The sequence below is a fragment of the Oncorhynchus kisutch genome, linkage group LG21 (assembly GCF_002021735.2).
Source record: "Oncorhynchus kisutch isolate 150728-3 linkage group LG21, Okis_V2, whole genome shotgun sequence".
Lineage (NCBI taxonomy): Eukaryota > Metazoa > Chordata > Actinopteri > Salmoniformes > Salmonidae > Oncorhynchus > Oncorhynchus kisutch.
In genome coordinates this window covers 12850936-12876264 of record NC_034194.2, presented here as the reverse complement: position 1 = coordinate 12876264, position 25329 = coordinate 12850936, and the positions used below count along the sequence as shown (strand labels likewise).

Genomic DNA, 25329 nt, shown 5'->3' with positions numbered 1-25329 from the left:
TCCAGGTATCTCCACATTCTGATGGTGTTTTGGTCCTTCCTGGCTGGAGTGATTACATTCTATTGCTCCCTCGGCACAGAATCCCTCCTGCCCAACATCCTCTTCACCATGAAGCCCAAGAACAAAGTAAGTTGAATGTTAAATACACAAATACCAGTAGTTGGGGGCAATGCAGTGTCACTCCAGTGGTGAAGTGACTCAGTTGCTTAACTTTTCTAATGGGTCAGTTCCCATTTGTCAGCAGGATATCCAAAAGTACGTTTTGTAGCTTTAGGATCTCCCTCTATTTCTACAGCAGCAGGAGCAACAGGAGCTGTTTCCATTGGGACACAGCTGTGCAGTGTGTGGGAAAGTAAAGTGCAAACGTCACAGGTATGTCAGCACACTAGTGATGTTGAGGTTGACTCATAACCTGCAGTCCCTGCATGTTAAGGGTCATTAAATATTGTGTAAGTAAAGGGTGGGTCGCGGCCAGGTTTTAAAAAAGAAAAAGAAAACATAATTTCTAATGTATAATTATTGTACAATTCATCTCTATCGGCTACATTGAGGTTTGCCTACATTGATGTTTTTCTTGATTTATTTTTATTTGGTGTTCGGCCCAAAAGCCAAATACACTCCAAATGCTTTTGGGAACTTGGGCAGAAAAGTTAATGTTGATCCACTGAGGCAAAGAGGACTTTGTCACAGTTTAATTCAATAATGAAAGCTGCGAAATGGAGAGTTGAAAATAAAGAGAAGGGTGCGTCAGAACAATAGCCTAATGTTTTGGACAGTCACAAGACCGGGTCATCAAATATGGCACATGAAAGGAACTGTACTGTTCAGATGGGTTGCAAATACATACACAACACTGTTTAAACTAAAGAACAACTGCAAACCCACCTAGCAATCTCCATCAAAGTTGGAATCATGTAGTAACCCAAAAAGTGTTAAAACAAATTAAAATATATTTGAGATTCTTCAAAGTAGCCACCCTTTGCCTTGATGACAGCTTTGCACACTCTTGGTATTCTCTCAACCAGCTTCACCTGTAATGATTTTCAAACCGTCTTGAAGGAGTTCCCACATATGCTGAGTAATTCTTGGCTGCTTTTCCTTCACTCTGCGGTCCAACTCATCCCAAACCTTCTCAATTGGGTTTAGGTCGGGTGATTGTGGAGGCCAGGTCATCTGATGCAACACTCCATCCCTCTCCTTCTTGGTCAAATAGCCCGTATAAAGCCTGGAGGTGTGTTGGGTCATTGTCCTGTTGAAAAACAAATTATAGTCCCACTAAGCGCAAACCAGATGGGATGGCGTATTGCTGCAGAATGCTTTTACCATGCTGGTTAAGTGTGACTTGAATTCTAAATAAATCAGTGTCTCTACTAAAGCACCCTGACACCATTACACCTCCTCCATGCTTCACGGTGGGAACCACACATCTGGAGATCATCCATTCACCTACTCTGTCTCACAAAGACACGGTGGTTGGAACCAAAAATCTCTCATGTGGACTCATCAGACCAAAGGACAGATTTCCACCGGTCTAATGTCCATTACTCGTGTTTCTTGGCGAGCTTTAGTAGTGGTTTCTTTGCAGCAATTTGACCATGAAGGCCTGATTCACACAGTCTCCTCTGATTAGTTGATGTGTCTGTTACTTGAACTCTGTAGCATTTATTTGGGCTGGTAACTCCACCTCTGCAGCAGAGGAAACTCTGGGACTTCCTTTCCTGTGGCGGTCCTTATGAGAGCCAGTTTCATCATAGCGCTTGATGATTTTTGCGACTGCACTTGAACATTTCCGCATTGACTGAAGTTCATGTCTTAAACTAATGATGGACTGTCGTTTTTCATTGCTTATTTGAGCTTTTCTTGACATAATTTGGACTTAGCCCTCTTTGGTAAAAGACTATCTTCTGTATACCACCCCATACCTTGTCACAACACAACTGATTGGTTCAAATGCATTAAGAAGAAAATCAATTCCACAAATTTAATTTTAAGAAGACACACCTGTTAATTGAAATGTATTCAAGGTGACTACCTCATGAAGCTGGCTGAGAGAATGCCAAGAATGTGCATAGCTGTCAAGGCAAAGGGTGTCTATTTGAAGGATCTCATATATATTTTGGTTACTACATGATTCCATATCTTATTTCATAGTTTGATGTATTCACTATTATTCTACAATGTAGAAAATAGTAAAAATAAAAACCTACTCATTCAAGGGTTTTCTTAAACTTTTGACGGGTAGTGTATATTGTCGATTCCCATCGGTCTGCCACTTGCCTCTTTCTTTCTTGTTTGCCAACAGTACTTGATCGCTAACTTCTATGGTGGCCCCTTGATCTTTCTGTTATAAAATCTGTTTTTCGGTTCTGTTCTTTTGCAACATGTTCCAGTGCGATCACCATAGCATCCTTCAGATCCTTGAAGAGCGACACCACATACTCGTCGTAACTGGTAACAGCTGGATTGTTCAGTGTTTCTGAAAAGCACATTTACTGGCAGACGAGGGATCCTTCCATACATCAGGTAGAAGGGGGCTTACCCTGTTTTCTCATGGGTGGTGCAATTGTACATGAACGCCAATGTTTGCAGGTGCCTCGGCCTGTCTTGCTTGGTGCTAGAGCTTGGATCATGCTGCCAAGTGTCCGATTTGAAACATTCCACGCTGCCATTCCCCATCAGGTGATACGGTGTTGTGTGTGACTTCCTCACGCCAGAGACTCTCTGTAACTCGCTGATCAACTGTCTCTCGAAACTTGCTCCTCGGTCACTATGAATTCTCTCAGGAAATCCATACACACAGAAGTATCGATCCCACAGGATTCTTGCCACCTGCTTAGCTGATTGGTCTCTGCAGGGAAAGGCTTGAGCCATTCTTGTAAAGTGATCTGTTGTCACTAGTATGTCAATGAACTTGTTGTTTGATCATTCAGCAGACCAGAAATTGATACAAACCAGTTGTAGCGGCCCCGTCAAGGTGATACTTTCCAGTGGAGCCCTGCCCTCGGGCTCAACTGTCTTGCTGACGATGCAACAGTGGCAACCACGGACATAATCCCTAACATCTCTGTCAAGGTGCAGCCAGAATAATCTCTGTCTAGCTAAGGCAATTGAACTGACCCTGATGACCTGCATGATCATGAACACCCTTCAGGACTTTTGCTTTGAGAGACTCAGGAACTACGTACTGGAACCACTTTGTCTTTGATATCTGATCTTGTGAGACTCTGTGCAGTATGTCATTACTGACAACAAGCTTCTCCCAGCTCTTCAAGTGTCTGATGGCTGTAACTGTTTCTCTTGCTCTTTCCCTTTTTGAAGGCCTGCGTTGTCTCTCCACATAGAATAGCACACGAGAAATGGTCCTCTTGTTGAGTTGCTCATCACAAAGCTCCTTCTCAGAGTAGGCAGGTAAGGTGTCTTGACCAGGAGATATCAGTTGAGGTAAATGATGCACGTGTTCTAGCTCCTGTTTCCTAGTTGTCATGTGACTGGAGTATGGCTGATGTATTCGCTGCCAAGGACTGAGAACACATGTAAACAGACTTGGAAGTTCTGTGAGCTTATACATTTGGGGCTACCTTTTGAGATCGCTTGAACTCCTGAAGGCATCTTGGACTGAAGTGTTTGACACTGCCTGAATGTCACTAAGGAGTTTTTCCATTGGGCTCACAAAGCAGTCTGTTGCCAATAGCTTTGATAAAGGGCACTCGACTTGGAGCATTAGCAACCATATTCTGAGGACCTGGCACGTCCTTGATGTCAAAATCATAACTGGCTAACTTGGCCACTCTGCGTTGCTTGCAACAGTCCAGCCTCAGCTTGGTCATAATGTCAGTAAATGGATTGTTGTCAGTCCAAACAGTGAAGACATGACCTTTCAACCAGTGACTGAACTTGTCACAGATCGACTACTTCATTGCCAGGAACTCCAACCCAGACCCATGTAATGGGTCTGGCACAAGTTTCTCCGTCTTGCAACTGACAGGACAGCACCAATGCCGCATCTGTCGATAACATGAACAGGCGGGAGAGGTCAGGATGTGCCAACACCACCGTGTCTACCAGAGAGGTCTTACATTTTTTGAAGGCCTTCTCATGTTCAGGTGTCCAGTCTGCGACGCTCAACTTTCGACGCTGAGTGCTTTACTTTCTGACGACCCTAGGGTTTTCTCTTTGATCCAGTCTACGAGAAGAGGTTTGGCTATTGCGAAGAAACCAGGCACAAAGTGTTGGTAGTAGTTTACCATGCCAAGGAATGACCTTACCCATTTCTGTGAAGGAGTCACCATAAAATTCCATCAGATCACTAATGCTTATCTTAGGGATGCTGTCAACTTTATTAGGATCTGTATACACACCATTTTCATACATTATATGACCAAGGAACTTGACAGACTTCCAGAGAAAATGGGGCCAACTTCATGTTACCATCTCCAAGGGTTCCAAGGCCGTCTTCTCGTCTGGGCCAAAGACCAACAGATCATCCAAATAACACAGCAAATACATGAAGTTTTGATCTCCGAAGATACTGTCCATCATGCGCATGAAGCTTCCAGGGATGTCACAGAGACCCTGACGTAGACGGTTATATTCAAAGAGCCCCATAGGTGTTGTGAAGGCTGAATACTTCCTGTCATCTTCGTGCAGTGGCATGTTATAGAACCCAGAGGTGAGATCCAGTGTGCTGAAGAGCGTTGCCGCTGAATGCAGCCAAGCAGTCCATCTAGTGCGGGAGAGGATGTGCATCTTTCAGGGTCCTCTTGTTCAACCAGCGGAGGTCTGTACAGATACAAAGCTCTCAATTTTTCTTCTAGATTAGCACCAGGGGAGATGCTTACTTGCTTGTCCATTTTCCAAATGAGATCCCCCCCCCCCCCCCCCCCCTTCTCACTCAAGACCTGGCGCATCTTCTGGTATTGACTTGGAGGCACTCTTTGGAACGGAGGCCGGAACTGTCTAATGTCAGTCATGCGGATTCTGTGAATAAATCCTTCATCTTCTCTACAATCAAGATGGTGACGTGAAAAGATATCCTCATAGCACACTACTAGGTCAGCCCGCTGACTCTTGCACTTCTCATTCACATCACAGGGGCTGAGGTCCAAAGCACTCAACTCCAGCAATCTTAGCTTCTCTTCCGTGGAATGTGTCTCTTAGATCGGCCTCAGACGTGGCTTGAGGACAGCTGACCTGGTGGACTACACTGTTCTGGTTCGGTGTCTTGTATGTCCTCCATTGCTACACATGGGAAGATGTCTGCAAGCTTTACATTGTACTTCAGCCACACTGGATGTCCAGATGTGTTGATCAGCTTCAGTGGGACCCATCTGTCTCCCCACACAGGCATAACAATCCTTGCCAACATGATCCCCCCCCCCCCATAGTGCTGAGCGAGACGTAGTAGGTTCTGTCATCATTGAGCTGCCAGGAGACGCAACACTAGTTTTTGTTTATCTTTCCCCGAACCAGATACTAGCGACCACGGTCAAGGCAAATGGCTGAGTTACATCTCACTCTTCCTATCTCGTTAGAGATGTTGTCGCCTCTCCAGTGGTTGATTCCAGCTAACATGGTGAGAAACTGCTCAGATTCCGTGTCATCTGTGATGCAGGGACCCGAGACTGCTTTCCAATAATTGTCACATTGTTTTGATACACGGAGGATGTGCTTGATCACTTTGGTTTCCAGTATTAGTTCATCATGTTGACCTTCTACTCCCGAGGATGGAACAACCATCTTGCATCCATAGACTTCAATGTTTATGTTGAATGCAGATGTTGGCCTCTCAAGGTGTCCTCCACCGCCAACAAGTATGACATCTGAGTTAAACTGGCTTTTCACACCAACTACCCCAGCATCTATTAACTTCAGCTCAGCCATTCCACTCATTGTACACGCCATTGACCCACTGTCAAGCTTAGTGCCGAGAGTCACTTTGTTACCAACAGGTGTGTAAAACAGGCTGTTGCTTCTTCCTACTATATGTGTGTTCTGGTACACAACATATCCAGTCATGTCATTAGTCTTTGGATGACATGTGTAGAGCTTCGGCATTGGGAGTATCTTTACCTGTACTGCCTCCCTCAAAACACAGACTGGCTAGTTTTCCTCAGCTGGACTGGACTGTGACAAAAGCCTGGGGCATGCATCTCTCGTGTGACCAGGATTGAAACGGAGGAAACACATACGCTCTCCCATGCAATGAGACTTGAGTGCCTAGTATCATTACAGACCCTGCAGGCCTGGTCACTGGTACGATGATGAGACCTTGGGTTGTGTGCAGGTGGGTTGTGTTCACGGGAACCACTGTTTTGTCGCTGCACTTTCTCCATCATTAGTTCCAACATGTCCATCTCATCTGGCTGCTGCGCATTGAACCAAGGCAGGAGTTATGGAAGTATTGCAGGAGGATGGGGTAGATTAGATCCAGGTTCTGTTTGACGTCCAACGGCTCTTCACAACATTCCTGGCTTTTCCCATTAACCTGCTCATGATCTCTGCTGCTTGAACAGGCACCTCACATCTTTGCTTTTTCAAATAGTGTCTCATATCAACCCACTCCTGAACTGTGTACCCGCACTCCTAACACGATCAGCTAATGACTGATGTATCCCCACTCCCCGACCATGAATCCCACTGGACATTGCATTGCTACCTGTATGTTTGCCAAACCAAACACCCCTCCCCTTGGCAATAGTAGGAGTAATAAAATAGTAAACTATTTCACTATCAGTTGAAGATTTGTGATCCCTGACACCGCCCTTAGATGAAACAAATTATATGTCAAAGAAAAAGTTAAAGAAAAATTGACAAACTGGAAAATCACAACACTGAAATGACAAAACAGCAGCCCTATGGCATGAAACCAAACATCTGACCAGAAGAGCACACTTGATCTTCACTTCCCCCGGTGATCTGCGTCAGGCTGATCATGAGGATCATCCGGGTCACGGCACCAGTGTAACGGCTCTTGTATGGGTCATTGACAAAGGGCACAGTGCTGTTCTCTTTCACGGTTTATTCTCCATAAAATTTGAACTCTTTGGATCTGCAAATACATTCACAACACTGTGTAAACTTCAGAACAACTGCAAACCCACCAAGTAAAGTTGAACAACTCTGGCTGGATGCTGCGTGATCATACGCACATATACAGTACCAGTCAAAAGTTTTAGAACACCTACTCATTCCAGGGTTTTTCTTTATTTGTATTATTTTCTACATTATAGAATAATAGTGAAGACATCAAAACTATAAAATTACACATGGAATCATGTAGTAACCAAAAAAGTGTGTTTTATATTTGAGATTCATCAAAGTAGCCACCCTTTGACTTGATGACAGCTTTGCAAACTTGGCATACTCTTGGCATTCTCTCACCTGGAATGCATTTCAATTAAAAGTTGTGCCTTGTTAAAAGTTAATTTGTAGAATTTGTTCAATGCAGTTGAGCCAATCAGTTGTGTTGTGACAACTGTTGTGGTATACAGAAGATAGCCCTATTTGGTAAAAGACCAAGTCCATGTTATGGCCAGAACAGCTAAAATAAGCAAAGAGAAACAACAGTCCATCATTAGTTTAAGACATGAAGGTCAGTCAATGCGGGAACATTTCAAGAACTTCAATTGCAGTTGTAAAAACCAAGCGCTAATGATGAATCTGGCTCTCATGAAGACCGCCACAGGAAAGGAAGACCCAGAGTTACCTCTGCTGCAGAGGATAAGTTCATTATAGTTGCCAGCCTTAGAAATTGCAGCCCAAATAAATGCTTCACAAGAGTTCAAGTAACAGACGCATCTCAAAATCAACTGTTCAGAGGAGCCTGCGTGAATCAGGCCTTCAAGGTCGAAATGCTGCAAAGAAACCACTACTAAAGACCCCAATAAGAAGATGCTTGCTAGGGCCAAGAAACAAGAGTAATGGACATTTGACTGGTGGAAATCTGTCCTTTTGGTCTGAGTCCAAATTTTAAGATTTATAGTTCTAACCGCCCTGTCTTTGCGAGACGCGGAGTAGGTGAACGGATGATCTCCGCATATGTGGTTCCCACAATGAAGCATGGAGGGTGTGGTGTGGGGGTGCTTTGCTGGTGACATTGTTGGTGATTTATTTAGAATTCAAGGCACACTTAACTAGCGTGGCTACTACAGCATTCTGCAGCGATACGTCAGTCCCACTAAGCCCAAACCAGATGGGATATCATTTGTTTTTCAACAGGACAATGACCCAACACACCTCCAGGCTGTGTAAGGGCTATTTGACCAAGACGGAGAGTGATGGAGTGCTGCATCAGATGACCTGGCCTCCACAATCCCCCGACCTCAACCCAATTGGGATGGTTTGGGATGAGTTGGACCACAGAGTGAAGGAAAAGCAGCCAATAAGTGCTCAGCATATGTGGGAACTCCTTCAAGACTGTTGGAAAAGCATTCCCTGTGAAGCTGGTTGAGAGAATGCCAAGGGTGTGCAAAGCTGTCATCCAGGCAAAGGATAGCTACTTTGAAGAATCTCAGATATAAAATATATTTTGATTTGTTTTAACACTTGTTTGGTTACTACATGATTCTGTATGTGTTATTTCATAGTTTTGATATTTTCACTATTTTTCTATAAGGTAAAAAATAAAAACCCTTGAATGAGTAGGTGTGTCTTAACTTTTGACTTGTACTGTAAACCTATCTAAATTGGTTGAAAAAAAAAAAAAAAAGATAATCCCACACACTTTTCACTTTATCACATAGTCTGGCAGTTGCAGATGGGTTATTAGCAATTGTGTGCAGGTGGGTTGAGCAAACGCCTGACACGAGCATCACTACAGCTCACCACTCACGTTTACATTGTGAATGCTTAAGAATAAATCTTGTGTTGAGTAATGAACAGCAGTGGCATTGATGAGTAACATGCCAAGGAGGATTTTTGCCCCATTGGTTAGAGGTGCATCTGGAGTTAATCTGCCATCTAGTGGACACAAGATTACGGTTACATTAACACTATGCGATTGTGAATTGTCAGATTAATATAGCATAATAGTTTGAATATAACCTTTACATGCTTTGCAAGAAGAACGATTTCATAAATAATCCTGTGTATATGGACACATCTGAAATTCTCATCTGAAGTTCTACCACTATGACCATGTTATTTTTGGGACGCGTTTCACATTGAGTTCGGACATATAAAGTTTGTGAAAACTACTACGCATACATTGTTGTTCCGAACTCACTTCACTCACGCTAGAGGAAGTTTGTGTTACCACATGCGCAGATCAAATACACTGCTGGAACGCCGATTTCTAAGGTGTTTACATGTCCTAATAATTTGAAAGATTGCTCAGAAAATCAGGTGGTTTAATTGTCGTATGCTTATTTTGATTTTGTCTGTACGCCGATGTTAAGATGAGCAGAGTAAGGCGTTTACTAGACTTGCGTCATCTGCCTACTGCCATAATCAGTTTATTGAATTATTACTTTGCATGTAAACTTACTCTGAGTATGTGTTGCACAGGACCGACTGACACATTCACACATCACTATGCAAATTATTGTGATAAATATGACTGAATTGTGATTTGAAATGTAAAAATTAAAATTAAACTTGAAATATGGTGTCCTTCACAGACCAACATTACTCCTAGAAAACTATCAGCCATGGTTGGACTTGAAAGTCTACTCAAAAGTGGATGCTTCTATGTCAGAGGTACAGTAATGGGTCATTTCAAAGATATCATTTTGAAAATCACAAATGAAATGAATAATTATTGATATTTGGCCCTTAGTTGCTCGAGTTGGTTCTGGAGAATTTTGTATATCCCTGGTACAGGTGAGTAGTTTCTACCACAGTTTTGAACAATTTGACTTGGGTTTTCTGTCTGGATTTTGTAATGCGTATTTCATTATGCTTTTTATTACTTTACTTTATAGGGACATCACCGATGATGAGGCATGCGTAGATGAACTGAGAATGACTTTTCGTTTCTTTGCATCTGTGTTAGTTCGACGCGCTCAGAAGGTGATATATAGTTATGTCTATTCATCTCTTTCACCCACATTCTGTTCTCCGAATAGTAACCTTTGTCAAGACACCTTAGCATATATTAGAATTTTGTATGTCATTTGAATCCACATATTGCTAATGGTTAATACCGTGTTAATGTGGTGTGGCTATTTTTCAGACTCTACGCTAACTGTGTAATTGTTTCACACAGGTTGATGTCCCCTCACTTATTTCTGGCAAAATGATGAAAGCTGCCATGAAGCACGTTGAAATCATTGCAAAGGCCAAACAAAAAGGTTTACAATTTGTTTTGTGGATTTGCACATTTTCATTCTCACAGTAGTATTCTGCACTGCAAGATGTTGGTCAATAAAGAAAACAAAATGTGTACTGGCTGTGCAAGGGTTAATACTCTGTGTGTTCTAGTGAAGAACACTGAAGGTTTGCAGCAGGCTGCTCTGGATGAGTATGGCCCTGACCTGCATGTTGCCCTGCGCAGTCGCAGAGATGAGCTGCTTTATCTCAGGAAGGTGACAGAGATGCTCTTTTCCTATCTCATGCCACCCAAAGCTACTGACTGCAGGTAGGCCCACCCAACCAGGCAGTCCATGCACCTCTGTCAGTCACAATCGTATATTTTTTATTATTCTTATCACTATGTTGTTATCAAAATTATTGACATTTAACTCTTTAACATTTTTTCTGTCAGATCTTCCTCATGGAAAAACTGAACACTACTGTTAAAAACATTTGAAATCATGCACTTTATCTGAATCCTATGTCTTCCTGATTGTCAGATCTTTAGCTCTGCTGATGCGAGAGGTCATGGTAGGGTCTGTGTTCCTCCCCACCTTGGACTTCATGGCTGATCCTGTAAGTAGAATGTTGTGTGCTTAGTGATATAGGATATGAATACGAACGGATATAAATGAGCAGAACATGTACTTCTGGAATGGTAGCAATTTAACTGAGCAGTGGTTGACATTCCATCTTATTGATGCATTCCTCCTGTTGCTTTTCAGGATACTGTGAACCACATGGTTCTAATATTTGTTGATGACTCTCCAGTAAGTAAATTGGGCGTTTTACCAAACCTCATGTGGAAGCATCATGCTGTAATGCATTCGTTATTTATTCCTCAAATTGTTTGCCCAGCCTGAGCTGGCCATGGATCCACCATCTGCCCTGGTTCCATTCCTGCAGAAATACGCTGACCCTCGTACCAAGAAGACATCTGTAAGTACTTAGTCCCTTCAGCATTTGGAACATAAAGCCCTTGTTAGTTATGTATCCATTCCACTAACAATTAATAGCTGTACTACTGTACCCTCCTAGTTCTAACAAGCACAATTAGAAAGGTAGTCAGTGAACTAAAATAGAAGACACGACAAAATAATAAAAATGAAGGCAATAGTTAAAGTATTGGTTTAGAGTTTTGCATGGACAAGCACAGTTTCTGAACTCTGTGGCTGTCATCCCGCCTGTGGTTTCCCAGGTGCTGAAGCTGGAGCTGAAGGAGATCCGGGAGCAACAGGACCTGCTCTTCCGCTTCATGAACTTCCTGAAGCAGGAGGGGGCTGTGCAGGTTCTTCAGTTCTGCCTCACTGTGGGTAAGGACAGCACTACTTTCAGAGATCCTCATACAAGGCTTTAAAAGGCCTTTTGTTTGCCTCCTACCACATTCTCACCCCTTAAAATATTTTTTGAATTGAGTTGTTTGTTATGACAGAAATACATTTGTATTGCCATCTTTCCTGCATGCTACTCCCATATTGAGAGGCATGTATATTGAAGACCATAAGTCCATGACACAGAGTAACCATAGTCAGTGATGTCTATAGAGTTACAACACTGAACCCCACTTCTCTTTCTTTATTAATGTGCTTGCTGAAGGCAAGACACTATTTCTTATTCGACTTCTTCAGGCCCACTCTAGAGCTTAAAATATGTTAGCTATTAACACAAAACCAGATTGCCCCAGTTTAGATTGTTTGAGAAAATATTTTTGATAGCATTTCTACTTTTTTTTTATTACTGCAATATTTAAATGAGCTCCCATAGACTAAAATGGTCATTTTTAAAATAATAATCTAGACCTATCAACCATTTTACTGTTTAAGCTATCAACTCCAAACCAACATTGAGATGTTCAGACTGACCCTACTTAGATTGCTTGTCAAAAACCTTTGAACTATAACTGTTTTAAATGTGTATAAATAATCATGAGTTTGAATGAGACCCATAGGAATACAGAGGTAGCAATTCAAAATGCGCCCGTCTGTATGTGTAGCACATCTATCTGATGATGTCTGGTCAAAAATAGTTTGATATTGTTGCCACCTAGGGTTGTTGCAATGACTGTATTGCCGCCACACCAGCGGTCAAAAGGCAGTCAAATTCCACGTGACCGTTTAGTCATGGTAATTAGGCTTCTCCAAGTTCTAATGCTGCTGATGATCATTAGTAGCCTACCAAACTTGCTAACTGCCTGGTACTCAGCACTCTATTGTCCCTCTAATCACTCTAACATCAATGCAAATGTGTTTGAAAATCTAATCAAACACTTCATGAGAGCCAATGAGCTCCTGTTACACAACATTTCTATAGGCTATGCAATTGCATGAGAAAACAGAGTGATGGCCTCTTTTAAAAAGAGGATACCATCTTTCTATAGGCTAGGCCTACTATATTTATTTCTCAACTTTCCTAATATTAAGCACATTGTTTATCTTTACAACAGGAGTATAGCCTACCTGGCTGGCATTTTAAAATGAACCATGGGAAAAGCGCCCTCCATTCGCTACTGAAGTTCATAGTTGACATGTATTTTTTACCACTGCCCCTGTTTCGAGACAGGTGCATGATAATGGGCCATTCTAAATCAAAACACATTTTACACATATATTATTTATTACACGTAAAGACAAGATTAAGTCAAAAATAGTCTGATGGGTGGCAATATTAATCTATATATTATCACTTCTATTGCATACCAGAACTGTCCCAGACTATGTTTGGAATATTTATTTCTCGCACAGAATAGAATATGTTGACTTTTGTACTATGGGGGATAGTAGATTGATAGTGCTTTTGCTGTTCGTTAGGCCTATTCATCTTGTTGGCTGACAAAAAGTACATGTGGACAGTTCTTCCAATATTTTTTTTAATTATTATTTTTTTAACCTTTATTTAACTAGGCAAGTCAGTTAAGAACAAATTCTTATTTTCAATGACGGCCTAGGAACGGTGGGTTAACTGCCTGTTCAGGGGCAGAATGACAGATTTATACCTTGTCAGCTAGGGGATTCGAACTTGCAACCTTTCGGTTACTAGTCCAACGCTCTAACCACTAGGCTACCCTGCCGTCCCAATATGCACTTCGAAATTGGATAAGGACGTGCGCAGTTGCGTCCCGGATGTGTCGGTCTTCACTTGTAGCCTGTGAGAGAGACCCAATCACGTGATGGAGAGCCATGTGAGTGAGCGGTGCTTAGGAGCGTACAGCACTCAGGGTGAAGGGTACAATGTAGCACAATGGCCACTGGCCGCAAAAGGCATGTATTTTTTAGGGGGCAATACGGACACAAAGGGGATGCCGGCGTGAAATTCGAGGCATTATCAAGTGCTTGTCTAATTGTGAGAGAACGAGAGACAAATGAAGTGTGCAGCTTGCGCAAAAAAAACAAAGCAGAGCTCATGCCTTTCAAGCAACTTTTTTCAAATCATTAGTTGCATCATGCAGCCTTACAATGTATTAAAAATCAAAACATATAGCCCAACGTTTGTAGAACAACTTAAGTTACATTAATAACTCATTAATAATAGCCACATGTGCGCACACCCTCAAATCGTTTTGAAAAAAAATATTGGGATTTTGTTTAGCTTTGTTCAATTTTATTCTTCATACAATAAAATAATGCCATGGAATTCTAAGTAAGTCTTGTTTACTAAATGAACTAGTGTAGTCCACAGCCATTTGGCATAGCCAGTTCAGGACCAAACATAAGGACAACTCAAGAGTATGCTATTCTGTTCTTCTGAAATAGATTAGATGTTCTTCATATAATGCTTCTTTTGACCTATATTACATAGCCTTATAAAGTCTAATAAATCCATGTGTGAAAGCCAGGAGATGCTAAATGTGAGCCCAACAGTTATTTGCTTGACAATTATAGGCTGACTAAATTTTGTGACAGCTCTGTTGCTGCCCGTATCATTTGTCCTCCCTTGATAAACAATTATACAATAATGGGCGCAATCAGCTTTGAGCTAAACTGAGTGAGCTCAGCTGTGAATAGACCTATCAAGGGAAGCCAGTTTGGATTTGGCTTCACACCAAGCACATCAAGCCAAACTTAATTGACAGAAAACAACTTGAATTGTTGCATCTCGTTGTGTTGTCCTCCGGTGGCTAGCTAGCTGAAATTGGCCCTTTCCTAAATTAGCCATGGACGGAGGTAGGAATTTCAACTTGTGGCTTTACTTCCTTCTCTGTACTGGCCAGTGATTATAACGGTGATTCTGATCTAACCATAAATTCATACATTGTGCCTCAGGCCTGAGAGGATGGAAGTTCAATATGTAGCTAGATGTAGTAGGCTAATGTTAACTAGCAGGCTAATTGTTGCCCATGAAGTCAGACTAGCCAGCCAGCATTTTAGCCAGGTAGCCGAGGACAACAAAAACTAAGTGTGTACTGTATGAAAATCATAGACCGTTTCGGCAACATGAAAGAGAGGAGGATGGCATTGGCGTTTTTCTACACGTAGGGTGAGTCGACATGTTTTTTTACTTACTTACACGCGCGCACACATCAGTACCATGGACAGCCACATCTAGCTTATGTTGATTGGACTAAATAGTTTTTGAAATCTTTTAGTTGTCACTATATTAGACTAAGCATAGGTGATTTGATGATGTTGAAATGGTGCTGGAATAGTGGAGGCAGCTCCCGGTTTGTTTGCGACTTGTGTTAACCATACGGTGTTCTAAATCAATAGTTGTTTAGTAGTCTGAAAATGTCGGAAACATTAACTTGCTTAACCATGGTTATGTGACTGTTACATGCAATATGTTTTGTGGACTTCACCGGACATATGTCTGGTGAAGTCCATATGTCCACTCTCTGGTTTTGTGTTGAAACAAAGGTGTGGTTGAATTTATGCTGCCACTGTTCCTTATTGTCCCGACCTTTAAGCCTATATATCAGGGTCGCAAGGCATATGAACTAACAGGGTATAGAACAAACAACGCAAGTATCACAACACGTAGGTTGTAATATGGCTTTTTTTCCCCCCCTGGCTTGGCTTCCCCAGTGATTTTTACCCACGCACCTCTACTGTGAATTTGGAAGTTTTATAAAACATTGATCAATCAAGTAACACTGTAACAGCATTCATCTACTTCTCCTCCATGTCATTCCAGAGGAGTTCAATGATAAGATCCTGTGTCCGGAGCTGAGTGACTCTGAGCTGCAGCGCCTGCATGGAGAGGTGCAGCACCTCTATGAGACCTACTGCCTGGAAGAAAGCATCGACAAGATCAGCTTTGACCCCTTCATCATCGAGGAAATACGAAACAGTAAGCTCTGCTAGATTCTCAGTACACAATCATTGTTCAACATAGTGTGACGTACGCAGCCTTTTTTGTTCAGATATGTGCTATTTTCTCAAAGTCCACAAACCCTGAAAATATTTATGACTTGCTCTTTTTAATATATTTTATTTATTTTACTGTACTCTGTCATAATTGGCACTAGTTGCACAGGGGCCGTACGAGGGTGTGGTGAAGCTGCAGACCATGCACTGCCTGTTTGAGGCCTATGAGCATGTGCTGTCCCTGCTGGAGAGCGTCTTCACCCCCATGTTCTGCCACAGCGATGAGGTGAGCCCAAGTACAGCACCTACACTACTATACTATCGTCTGTGTTCTAAATTGCACATAGGGCAAACATACTATGACAGAGTCAAAAGATATACAAAAGCAAGTTGACAAATGGATAACATTTTCCCACATTTATAGCTCTCTTTGTCTCTGCAGTATTTCAGACACCTTCTGAGGGGGGTGGAGTCTCCAAAAATGGACTCCAGAATGAACAGGTTTGTGCTCCTAATGGCAATGACTACATTGGAAAGATGTCTAATATTACTCTAAGCTTAAGTGGTTTAGTGTAGTTCGTTTTATAGGTTTTTTGGTGTTGTCATAATATAGCCCACAAATGTTCCCTTTAAATCTAAATAGAGACTTAATTGGAGAGCTTTAATATTCTTCCAAACAGAAGTGTTAAGACTAGATTCATTATGTCATTCATGTAATAGACAGAATGCCTCCAAGTCTAAATCAAGTTCACATCAACACTACATTAGGGTGGTGTATTATTTTTGGCCCCAGTAACAGACCTGTTGACGCCCACCACATCCCCACAAAGGGCACTGAGGCAAATTTGTACTATTTGTGGGCTGCTCCTGTTTATCCTGGCAGCCTGTGATTCATTGTGCCTATTATTCCAGGAATAGTCTGAGTTTGGATGATATGAGGTGAGTATGTGTTTTGAATGATGCAGGCCAAGCTAATGTCCCTCGGCTGGCTCCCGTTGATTTAGCTGCTTGCAAGATATGCTATTTAATATGCCCAGAATGAAGTGAATGGAACCAAAATTTGCCTGAGAACAAAAGCATTGTGGGGCAATAAGCACTTGTCTTCAGTAGGCTTTTGCAATCTAGTGTTTGTATGTGTTTTTGCATTAACTTACCTTTATCGTGTTGAATTGCGCTAACTGAACAAGATTTGGGGTTATTTGCCTATGTTACATTTTGGATAGATGTATTGGTCTTTATTTTAGTTGCACCTTTTGAATATACAAAGTAGAGGTCGACCGATTTATGATTTTTCAACGCCGATATGATACCGATTATTGGAGGACCAAAAAAAAGCCGCTACCGATTAATCGGCCGATAAAAAAAAATTACAATAATAATAATTACTTTTTTACTTAAAATATATAATTATGTATTTGTAATAATGACAATTACAACAATACTGAATGAACACTTATTTTAACTTAACATAATACATCAATAAAATAAATTTAGCCTCAAATAAATAATGAAACATGTTACATTCGGTTTAAATAATGCAAAAACAAAGTGTTGGAGAAGAAAGTAAAAGTGCAATATGTGCCATGTAAGAAAGCTAACGTTTAAGTTCCTTGCTCAGAACATGAGAACATATGAAAGCTGGTGGTTCCTTTTAACATGAGTCTTCAATATTCCCAGGTAAGATGTTTTAGGTTGTAGTTATTAAAGGAATTATAGGACTATTTCTCTATACCATTTGTATTTCATTAACCTTTGACTATTGGATGTTCTTATAGGCACTTTAGTATTGCCAGTGTAGCAGTATAGCTTCCGTCCCTCTCCTCGCTCCTCCCTGGGCTCGAACCAGGAACACAACGACAACAGCCACCCTCGAAGCAGCGTTACCCATGCAGAGCAAGGGGAACAACCACTTCAAGTCTCAGAGCGAGTGACATTTGAAACGCTATTAGCGCGCACCCCGCTAACTAGCTAGCCATTTCACATCAGTTACACCAGCCTAATCTCAGGAGTTGATAGGCTTGAAGTCATAAACAGCGCAATGCTTGACGCACAACGAAGAGCTGCTGGCAAAACGCACGAAAGTGCTGTTTGAATGAATGCTTACGAGCCTGCTGCTTCCTACCACCGCTCAGTCAGACTGCTCTATCAAATCAGACTTAATTATAACATAATAACACACAGAAATACGAGCCTTAGGACATTAATATGGTCGAATCCAGAAACGATCATCTCGAAAACAAGACGTTTATTCTTTCAGTGAAATACGGAACAGTCCCGTATTTTATCTAAGGGGTGGCATCCATAAGTCTAAATATTCCTGTTACATTGCACAACCTTCAATGTTATGTCATAATTACGTAAAATTCTGGCAAATTAGGCGGCCCAAACTGTTGCATATACACTGACTCTGCATGCAATGAACGCAAGAGAAGTGACACAATTTCACCTGGTTAATATTGCCTGCTAACCTGGATTTCTTTTGGCTAAATATGCAGGTTTAAAAATATATACTTCTGTGTAATTGATTTTAAGAAAGGCATTGATGTTCATGGTTAGGTACACATTGGAGCAACAATGCGCACCGCATCAATTATATGCAACGCAGGACACGCTAGATAAACTAGTAATATCATCAACCATGTGTAGTTAACTTGTGATTATGATTGATAAGTTTAATGCTAGCTAGCTTCTTACTGCATTCGTGTAACAGGCAGTCTCCTCGTGGAGTGCAATGAGAGGTAGGTGGTTAGAGCGTTGGACTAGTTAACTGTAAGGTTGCAAGATTGAATCCCCCAAGTTGACACGGTGAAAATCTGTCGTTCTGCCCCTGAACGAGGCAGTTAACCTACCGTTCCTAGACCGTCATTGAAAATAAGAATGTGTTCTTAACTGACTTGCCTAGTTAAATAAAGATTAAATAAACGTGTAAAATCGGCAAAATCTTTGTCCGAAAATACCGATTTCCGATTGTTATGAAAACTTGAAATTGGCCCTAATTAATCGACCATTCCGATTAATCGCTCGACCTCTAATACAAAGATGCGAGTGCTTGAATGGAGGATGCTTTGTGTGTGGCTAGCTTTGAACCTTAGTCTGTAAGCATATACTCCTGTAATACACAACTTCAAAGTACCTCTCATCTGTTTTCGTCTGTCCGTTAGTTGAATGTGCAGCGTTTCATAATGTGTTCTCTCGTTGTGTGTTGTTCGGATTTGGAAATCAGCATGGCATTTTGACATGAGGCAAGGCTGCATTAACATCAGACGTTTGCATAAGTGGCCTCAACTGTTGGCAGGAACACATGCAGTCGCTCACAGCTCCCTTTCCGACTCTATGTTTTTGTTTGTGCCTGTGAAGGAATATCTCAAAACGAGGGGAGTCCTTCGGGATAAGCAGGATCGGCAGCAAAATCAAAGGTGTCTTCAAAAGCACTACCATGGAGGGGACTATGTTGCCGTACGCCATGGTCAACGCTGAAGATGAAGCGGTGAGAGCTTCCCCTCCAAATGGCACTCTATTCCTGATATAGTGCAATAATTTAAAACGGACACCCAAAGAGAAACCGATATCACTTCCTCATCCTCCACTATCTGTATATGAATAGGTGGTTTTCATGTTTATCACCAAAGGGTTTATTTTTTTGGCTTAGTACAATTTAAAGGGATGTTCTGCTATTGGTGCATATATATTTGTACTTTTATGTAAATTATTTGATTCTAAAAGAATATAACTTATAAGTGCCTCATGAGCTTAGTTCAACTGTCGTCCCATACCTCCCATGTGTTGCAGATTGAGGAGGCCACAGTGGTGGTGGAGGATAACACCCCAGTGGAGGCTTGCAGTACTCCAGGAGTCCTGAGGAACCTGTCAGCCTGGAGCATCACCATCCCCTACGTTGATGAGCTCAATAGGGAGAGAGTCCCTGTGTTCTGTATCGAAGTGGAACGCAACGACAGGAAGGAAGGTGAGGGCACGACCAGAGGTGTTTATGAGTTAGTCCCAAATGGCACCCTATTACCAACATAATGCACTACTTTTGATCAGAGAGTCCTGGTCAAAAGTAGGGAACTATGTAGTAGGGCTGGGGGATATGGCCTAAAGATAGTTATGAGTGATTCAAGATATATTGGGGTTGGGTGGTGTACTGGTATGAATGTGAATACTGGTATGATGTTGTGCCATGATGTGGATTTTGCCATATCATGGTAAATTAATAAATGTATGAATTAAGGCGTTTTTGTTTTGTTCAAAATTTCAGTCGAGTGATACAGCTTAGTGGGCTAGTTCAAATAGTTTTATCTTTTACATAGCTTCTTTTTCTTTTTTTTTTGCAAAGAAAAAAAGTAGGAGCATTGACGTTACACGCAATCTGCCTGTCAATCAAAGTCAACAAAAGAAACATGCAAGCAAACATTTAGTGAAGTAAACTCATTTCGTTAGCAAAAGTGTCCGAAACACAAGCGCAAAAGTGTAAGCAAGAATTGAGGATGACTGAAGACTAGGAAAATAACACTCATGAGGTTGATTTGCAGGACGACTGGAACTGGTTTGGCTTTCAGATATCGGACCTCAACCCCAACAAATAGTATTGTGTAAGTTGTGTAGACTCATTGTGCTTGCCAAAGGTGGAAACACCAGCAATCTTTTTCACCATCTGAAATGTGCGCGAATTTGAAGAATCTACCAGAATGCGTGCAACAAACCCCCGGAGCAGCAGAACAAGTCTCAAGACATCTTCAAGCCAGACCCGCACTCAGCTGTCACTCAACGCACCAATCATTAGTGGTAATCCGTATGACAAGAAGTGGAATGAAATAACGAATGCAATTACCTATCACATAGCAAAAGACATGGAAACAAATCAAACTGTGGAGAAAAACTGTTTCAGAAAGTTGATTTGAACTCTATACCCAAGATACGAGATCCTGAGCCGTAAATACTTCAGCAAAACATGTCTACCAGAACTCTAGAACACCCTGCACCCTCCTGGCAAGACAGTGAGGTCTTTGAATCCATCACGGTAGCACCTCCAGGATTTCACTGTATTTTTTAAATGTTTCATTTATTTAACTAGGTAAGTCAGTTAAGACCAAATTCTTATTTTACAATGACGGCCTACCCGGCCAAACCCCCCCCCTTAACTCTGACAACGCTGGGCCAATTTTGTGCCGCCATGGGACTCCCGATCCCGCACGGGATCGAACCAAGGTCTGTAGTGACGCCTCTAGCCCTGAGATGCAGTGCCTTAGACCACTGTGCCACTCGGGAGCAAATGCCGTCAGGAGAGACATACGTGAGTGTGTCGAATCTGAAACCGGTCCTCCATTTGTTCAAGACAGAGGTTCTGAAATCAATTGATGGCGATGTAACCGGTGTTTTGCGGAAAAAAGACTGTACTACTTGTATTTGGCAGGAACAAGTAAAACAAAACAACAAAAAAAGTTTACATTTTCTTTACATCCTGAGTGCATTAAATATTTATTTTATTTAACTCATACCTTTTTATGTTTCATGTTTGCACAGGTTTACCACAGAAGTAAAAAAAAATTTATATATATATATATACAAAAATGTGCAATGCCCCCTTTCTGTTTTTATAAGGTTCAAAAGCAATATTTTGTCATTAACTTTGAAGGGCTTATGAAATGTTTTTTGTTTCCAGTATACCGTTATCGTCCGGACAGTGGAAAATATTGTGATATGAATTTTTGTTCATATCGTCCACCCCTACGATAAATATCTTGATTATTTTTTTACATTTAAATAAGCTTTGTTGCACAATTAAAGGTCAAATACACTGCATTTCAAACAGTCAGCAATAATCGAATTAATTCAGGGCGTATAAAATTATACCTAGGCTAAAATATAAGCCTTCTACCATAAGCTTTCTATTTGCTTGCTAATAAGGTAGAACAGTTGAACTATTATGAATACACCCTCCTGTCCATCTCAACTGTTTGAACAGCATAGCCTGTTTCATTGTTGAAATCAAGTGGCTTACCTGGATAAGAAGGTGCTTATTTCTCAGAATGACAATGAGTTGCCAATTCCTTATCTAAATGAATATTTTTATTCTCATTGCACATTTATAAAAAACAAAAACGGACAAGACAGCTAGTATGTAAGTCTGGCTAAAATGCTGCTAGCAGTAGCGCGTCAAACTGAGCATGAATTTTCCACGGCCATGTTTATTGATACTCCCGTTTTAGTAGGGTCTGCTCTGTTATGAAGGTTGGGAGTTGAGACATATAAAAAGTATCGTTCTCCTCTATTACAGAAAAATAATGTCTTAATTATTTCGGTGTCCATATGACCGATTCTGTTCACCCAAACCTCAAATGCAAATAGCAAGTTTAGACTGCTTGTTGTCAGAGAGCAAGAAGTTATCGTTTGTCATTGTTGCGAGTGGCATGGGGAGGGACTTAGTGTCTGTGGGAGAAGGTGCACAGAAGGAGCGAAAGAGATGAGACCAAAAATACATCAACGCTCATAAAAACAGGGAAAAATGTACTTTTGATTGTTGCGATACAAGCATTTGGAACATCGCGCTAAAACAAATTCAATGATTTCTATATATCGGCCTACCTACTATGTAGGGAATAAAGTGCCATTTGGGAAGCAGCCATACATTTGATGAATTATGACAGTGGGGATTGGGAAATATAAAACTGCAATATTGATGTTGGTTTTCAATTCTGTTGATTCTTGAGCGGTTTTCTCAGTGGGGCAAGAAACGGAGAACTGGTCCATCTTCAGAAGATACATGGAATTCTACGTTCTAGAAAATAAACTCACAGAGTTCCATGGTAAGATGTCATTTATACTTTCTCACACATTTTAACAGAGGAAGTATACCCTTTTGGCTTTATTTCAGTCCTGTGGCTGGTGGATTCAGACAGAACCTTTGTTTCCTTTTTTGACACTGTAAATGTCACTAGTAAATTGACCTTGTTCACTTTTGCACAGGCTCATTTGCAGATGCACAGCTTCCCTCCAAAAGAATTATTGGACCAAAGAACTATGAGTTCTTGTCATCCAAAAGGGAAGAATTTGAGGAATATTTGCAGGTAATGATTCATAGGCCTGTTCCTCTGCATAGTGTGAAGTAACTGTAGTGCATTCAAGGCTTAAGAAAACAACAAACAATCAAATTACTCTAATATATCGTCATCTCTCGCTTTTGGTGAGTCCTGTGCGTGTGTGCATATGCATAGTTGTATTGTGTGTGTGTGTGTGTGCGCATCTATGCGTGTATCCGTGCCTGCATCCATGCCTTTATGTGCGTGTGTTGGGAACAGAGACTGATGCAGCACCCAGAGCTAAGTAACAGTCAGTTGTTGGCAGACTTCCTATCGCCTCACAGCATGGAGTCTCAGTTCATGGATAAGCTGTTGCCTGATGTCAACCTCGGTATGGAGCATTTTCTAACATATTCATACATTATAACACGAGGAGGGCTAAAGATGCCCTGGAGAAGTACATGTTCTGTGTCCCAAATGCCACCCTATCCTCTATAGTGCACTACTTTTGACCATGCGTTCATACAGAATTTATAGGACTAAAAATGCCATGGTAAAATACATGAAGTTCATCATTGATTAGCTATGTAGCGCCATGTGGATCTGTGTTGATTGATTTTATTCCTTCTCAGGTAAAATATTCAGGTCTGTCCCTGGAAAAATTATTAAAGAGGTAAGAGGCATTTTTCCAATGTGCTTTTAATAGTAGAATATCTCTTGGGGTTCTGGCCAATACCAATATATCAATGTCATAGTTTATCTCTGAGACTCAATTTAACTGGAAAGGGAAGTAGATATGATCAGACAATATTCCGGCTCATTCGACTGATATTATTCACAATGTTCTGTCTTTGTTTTCTTCTGCATCTCTGCCTGCCAGAAAGGACAGAACCTGGAGCCCTTCATCCAGTCCTTCTTCAACTCCTGTGAATCTCCCAAAGCCAAACCTAGCAGACCAGAGATGACCATGCTCAGCCCTACTGCTGAGAAGAACAAGAAGGTGAGGCTAGGGTTGCACAATTCCCCAAAGTAACCTAAAAAAAAGCCTAGAATAGGGTCACATTTTCCCCAAATTCCCTAGTTTTACCTTTACACTTACTATGCAAAGCTCCCCATTTGCCCTGGGACCACGTACACACTTCACAGTGAACACTGATTGTATACATCCCTCCCATCAATCTCAGATATATCTAGGCATGTGTCCTGCTTCAGTGGACAACCTTGACCAATGTTCCCTCTAAGTCTTGTTTTGAGAACAAAGCGAGCTCTGTATGTAGCCACGTGCCCATTTGTTCATATCCTTTGCTAGTTAGGGAGTTATTAGCCTAGATCATTTGTAGTCAGCAATGGGGGAGTGATTGCTTCCTACAAGAGCATCTTTGAAAAGTGAGTAGGGTAAAGAGCTTTTTCTTGTCTTAAAGGGGCAGTGTTGTATTTCGAGACAGGCTAAGTAGCCAATAGGCAGAGGGTAGCATAATATTTCTGATTCTCTATAATTATGGGAACAAGAATACATTTTATTTTGTAAAGTGGTTTAAATTTCAGTCACCTTCCTTGTTTAAAGGACAACTGCATAAACCGGTTTATGTCAAGCCCTACAGGTTTTTTTTCCCAAGAGGCTCCTGGAATGTGGGCCTACATTGAACACCAAACATTGCCTGCTACTGTAGGCTGAATGATAGAACAGCTATTCCTGTGTTAAAATGTTATGGGATGCATTTTCTGTTGTTTTTGATGGTAGGCCCTTCTGGTAGGCCTACATTATGATAGCCACAGTAGCCTACTTGACCTCTGTCTGAAACTAACTTAAAGTGGGTACAGCCTCAGTGTTCACAGTAAACGACCGCTGGAAGTTGCACTGCATTTTCACAACGTAGAAGCTTGCGCTCAGCAGACCTGAAACTTGTTCAGTGACACAAAACATTAGAAGGAGGATTGGCCTTGACCCCAACTAATAAATTAAAACCATTCCTCGTAACTCTCAGGTGTTTTTACAAATGACCCCACGATGAATGCTGGAACCAAATATTTGACTATCTTCTGTTTAAAAAATAATAAAAAGTGTTTTTGTCAGTGTCAATTACTCCTTAGCCCTGCTCTTTGACAGGATGTGCTCATTTCAGTCACAATGATAAATATTTGCATGTTCCTTCCACTAACCGTAATGAGAGAATGTTCCGGTCATTCCAGAGTTTAGCACTTTTGAAAAAACATATTCCATGGAAATGTTGCATGTGTAATCTCAGATTTAAACGATTAAGTAAGTGTGGCAGACTGTGTTAACTGTGTGGTTTGACTCACTCTGAACTTCCTTGAAAGGCTGAGTTGTGTGTTTTGTAGTCCATTTGTCATCAATATAAAAGATTTCTATCTCCCTAGCTATTCACTGACCTGTACAAAAACAACGCTAACCTGCCCGAGGGCCTGGAGAAGAAACACAACCGGAACTGCTTTATGGAGGTGATCTCAGTGGAAGGGATGTATGACTACATGATGTTCATGGGTAAGTGACCAGGCACCAGGGAAGAAGTAGTCCCCTGTGACTGAACCATGATTTGAAATATGGTAGTCACACAAATAACACAAACATCTTGAGCATAATACGGCTGTCATTAGAAGTTAATCTAGTGAAAGAATATGGAGGGTTTTAGTATTGCCAGTGATGGCCACTACAGTATGTGTGTGTGTATGTAGTAGGTAGGCCTGTGACTGTAATTGAA

At 41.3% G+C, this 25329-nt stretch overlaps 1 protein-coding gene across 2 annotated transcripts in view; it reads left to right on the top strand.

The window, feature by feature from the left end:
- The window catches only part of snx14 (sorting nexin 14), a 28274-nt gene that overhangs the window by 728 nt on the left and 2217 nt on the right, over positions 1 to 25329 (top strand). The window contains exons 3-25 of one of the 2 annotated variants that reach the window (XM_020455404.2): positions 6 to 126; positions 296 to 372; positions 9618 to 9696; positions 9776 to 9819; positions 9921 to 10008; positions 10205 to 10289; positions 10420 to 10576; positions 10791 to 10866; positions 11016 to 11060; positions 11149 to 11229; positions 11489 to 11603; positions 15418 to 15573; positions 15752 to 15876; positions 16033 to 16091; positions 16503 to 16529; positions 18948 to 19077; positions 19380 to 19554; positions 22313 to 22396; positions 22557 to 22657; positions 22889 to 23000; positions 23242 to 23282; positions 23490 to 23609; positions 24989 to 25112. In XM_020455404.2, the coding sequence (XP_020310993.1) occupies positions 6 to 126; positions 296 to 372; positions 9618 to 9696; positions 9776 to 9819; positions 9921 to 10008; positions 10205 to 10289; positions 10420 to 10576; positions 10791 to 10866; positions 11016 to 11060; positions 11149 to 11229; positions 11489 to 11603; positions 15418 to 15573; positions 15752 to 15876; positions 16033 to 16091; positions 16503 to 16529; positions 18948 to 19077; positions 19380 to 19554; positions 22313 to 22396; positions 22557 to 22657; positions 22889 to 23000; positions 23242 to 23282; positions 23490 to 23609; positions 24989 to 25112 (2222 nt within the window). The remainder of the gene's footprint in view (positions 1 to 5; positions 127 to 295; positions 373 to 9617; positions 9697 to 9775; positions 9820 to 9920; positions 10009 to 10204; positions 10290 to 10419; positions 10577 to 10790; positions 10867 to 11015; positions 11061 to 11148; positions 11230 to 11488; positions 11604 to 15417; positions 15574 to 15751; positions 15877 to 16032; positions 16092 to 16502; positions 16530 to 18947; positions 19078 to 19379; positions 19555 to 22312; positions 22397 to 22556; positions 22658 to 22888; positions 23001 to 23241; positions 23283 to 23489; positions 23610 to 24988; positions 25113 to 25329) is intronic. The other variant, XM_020455405.2, reaches the window with a different exon arrangement.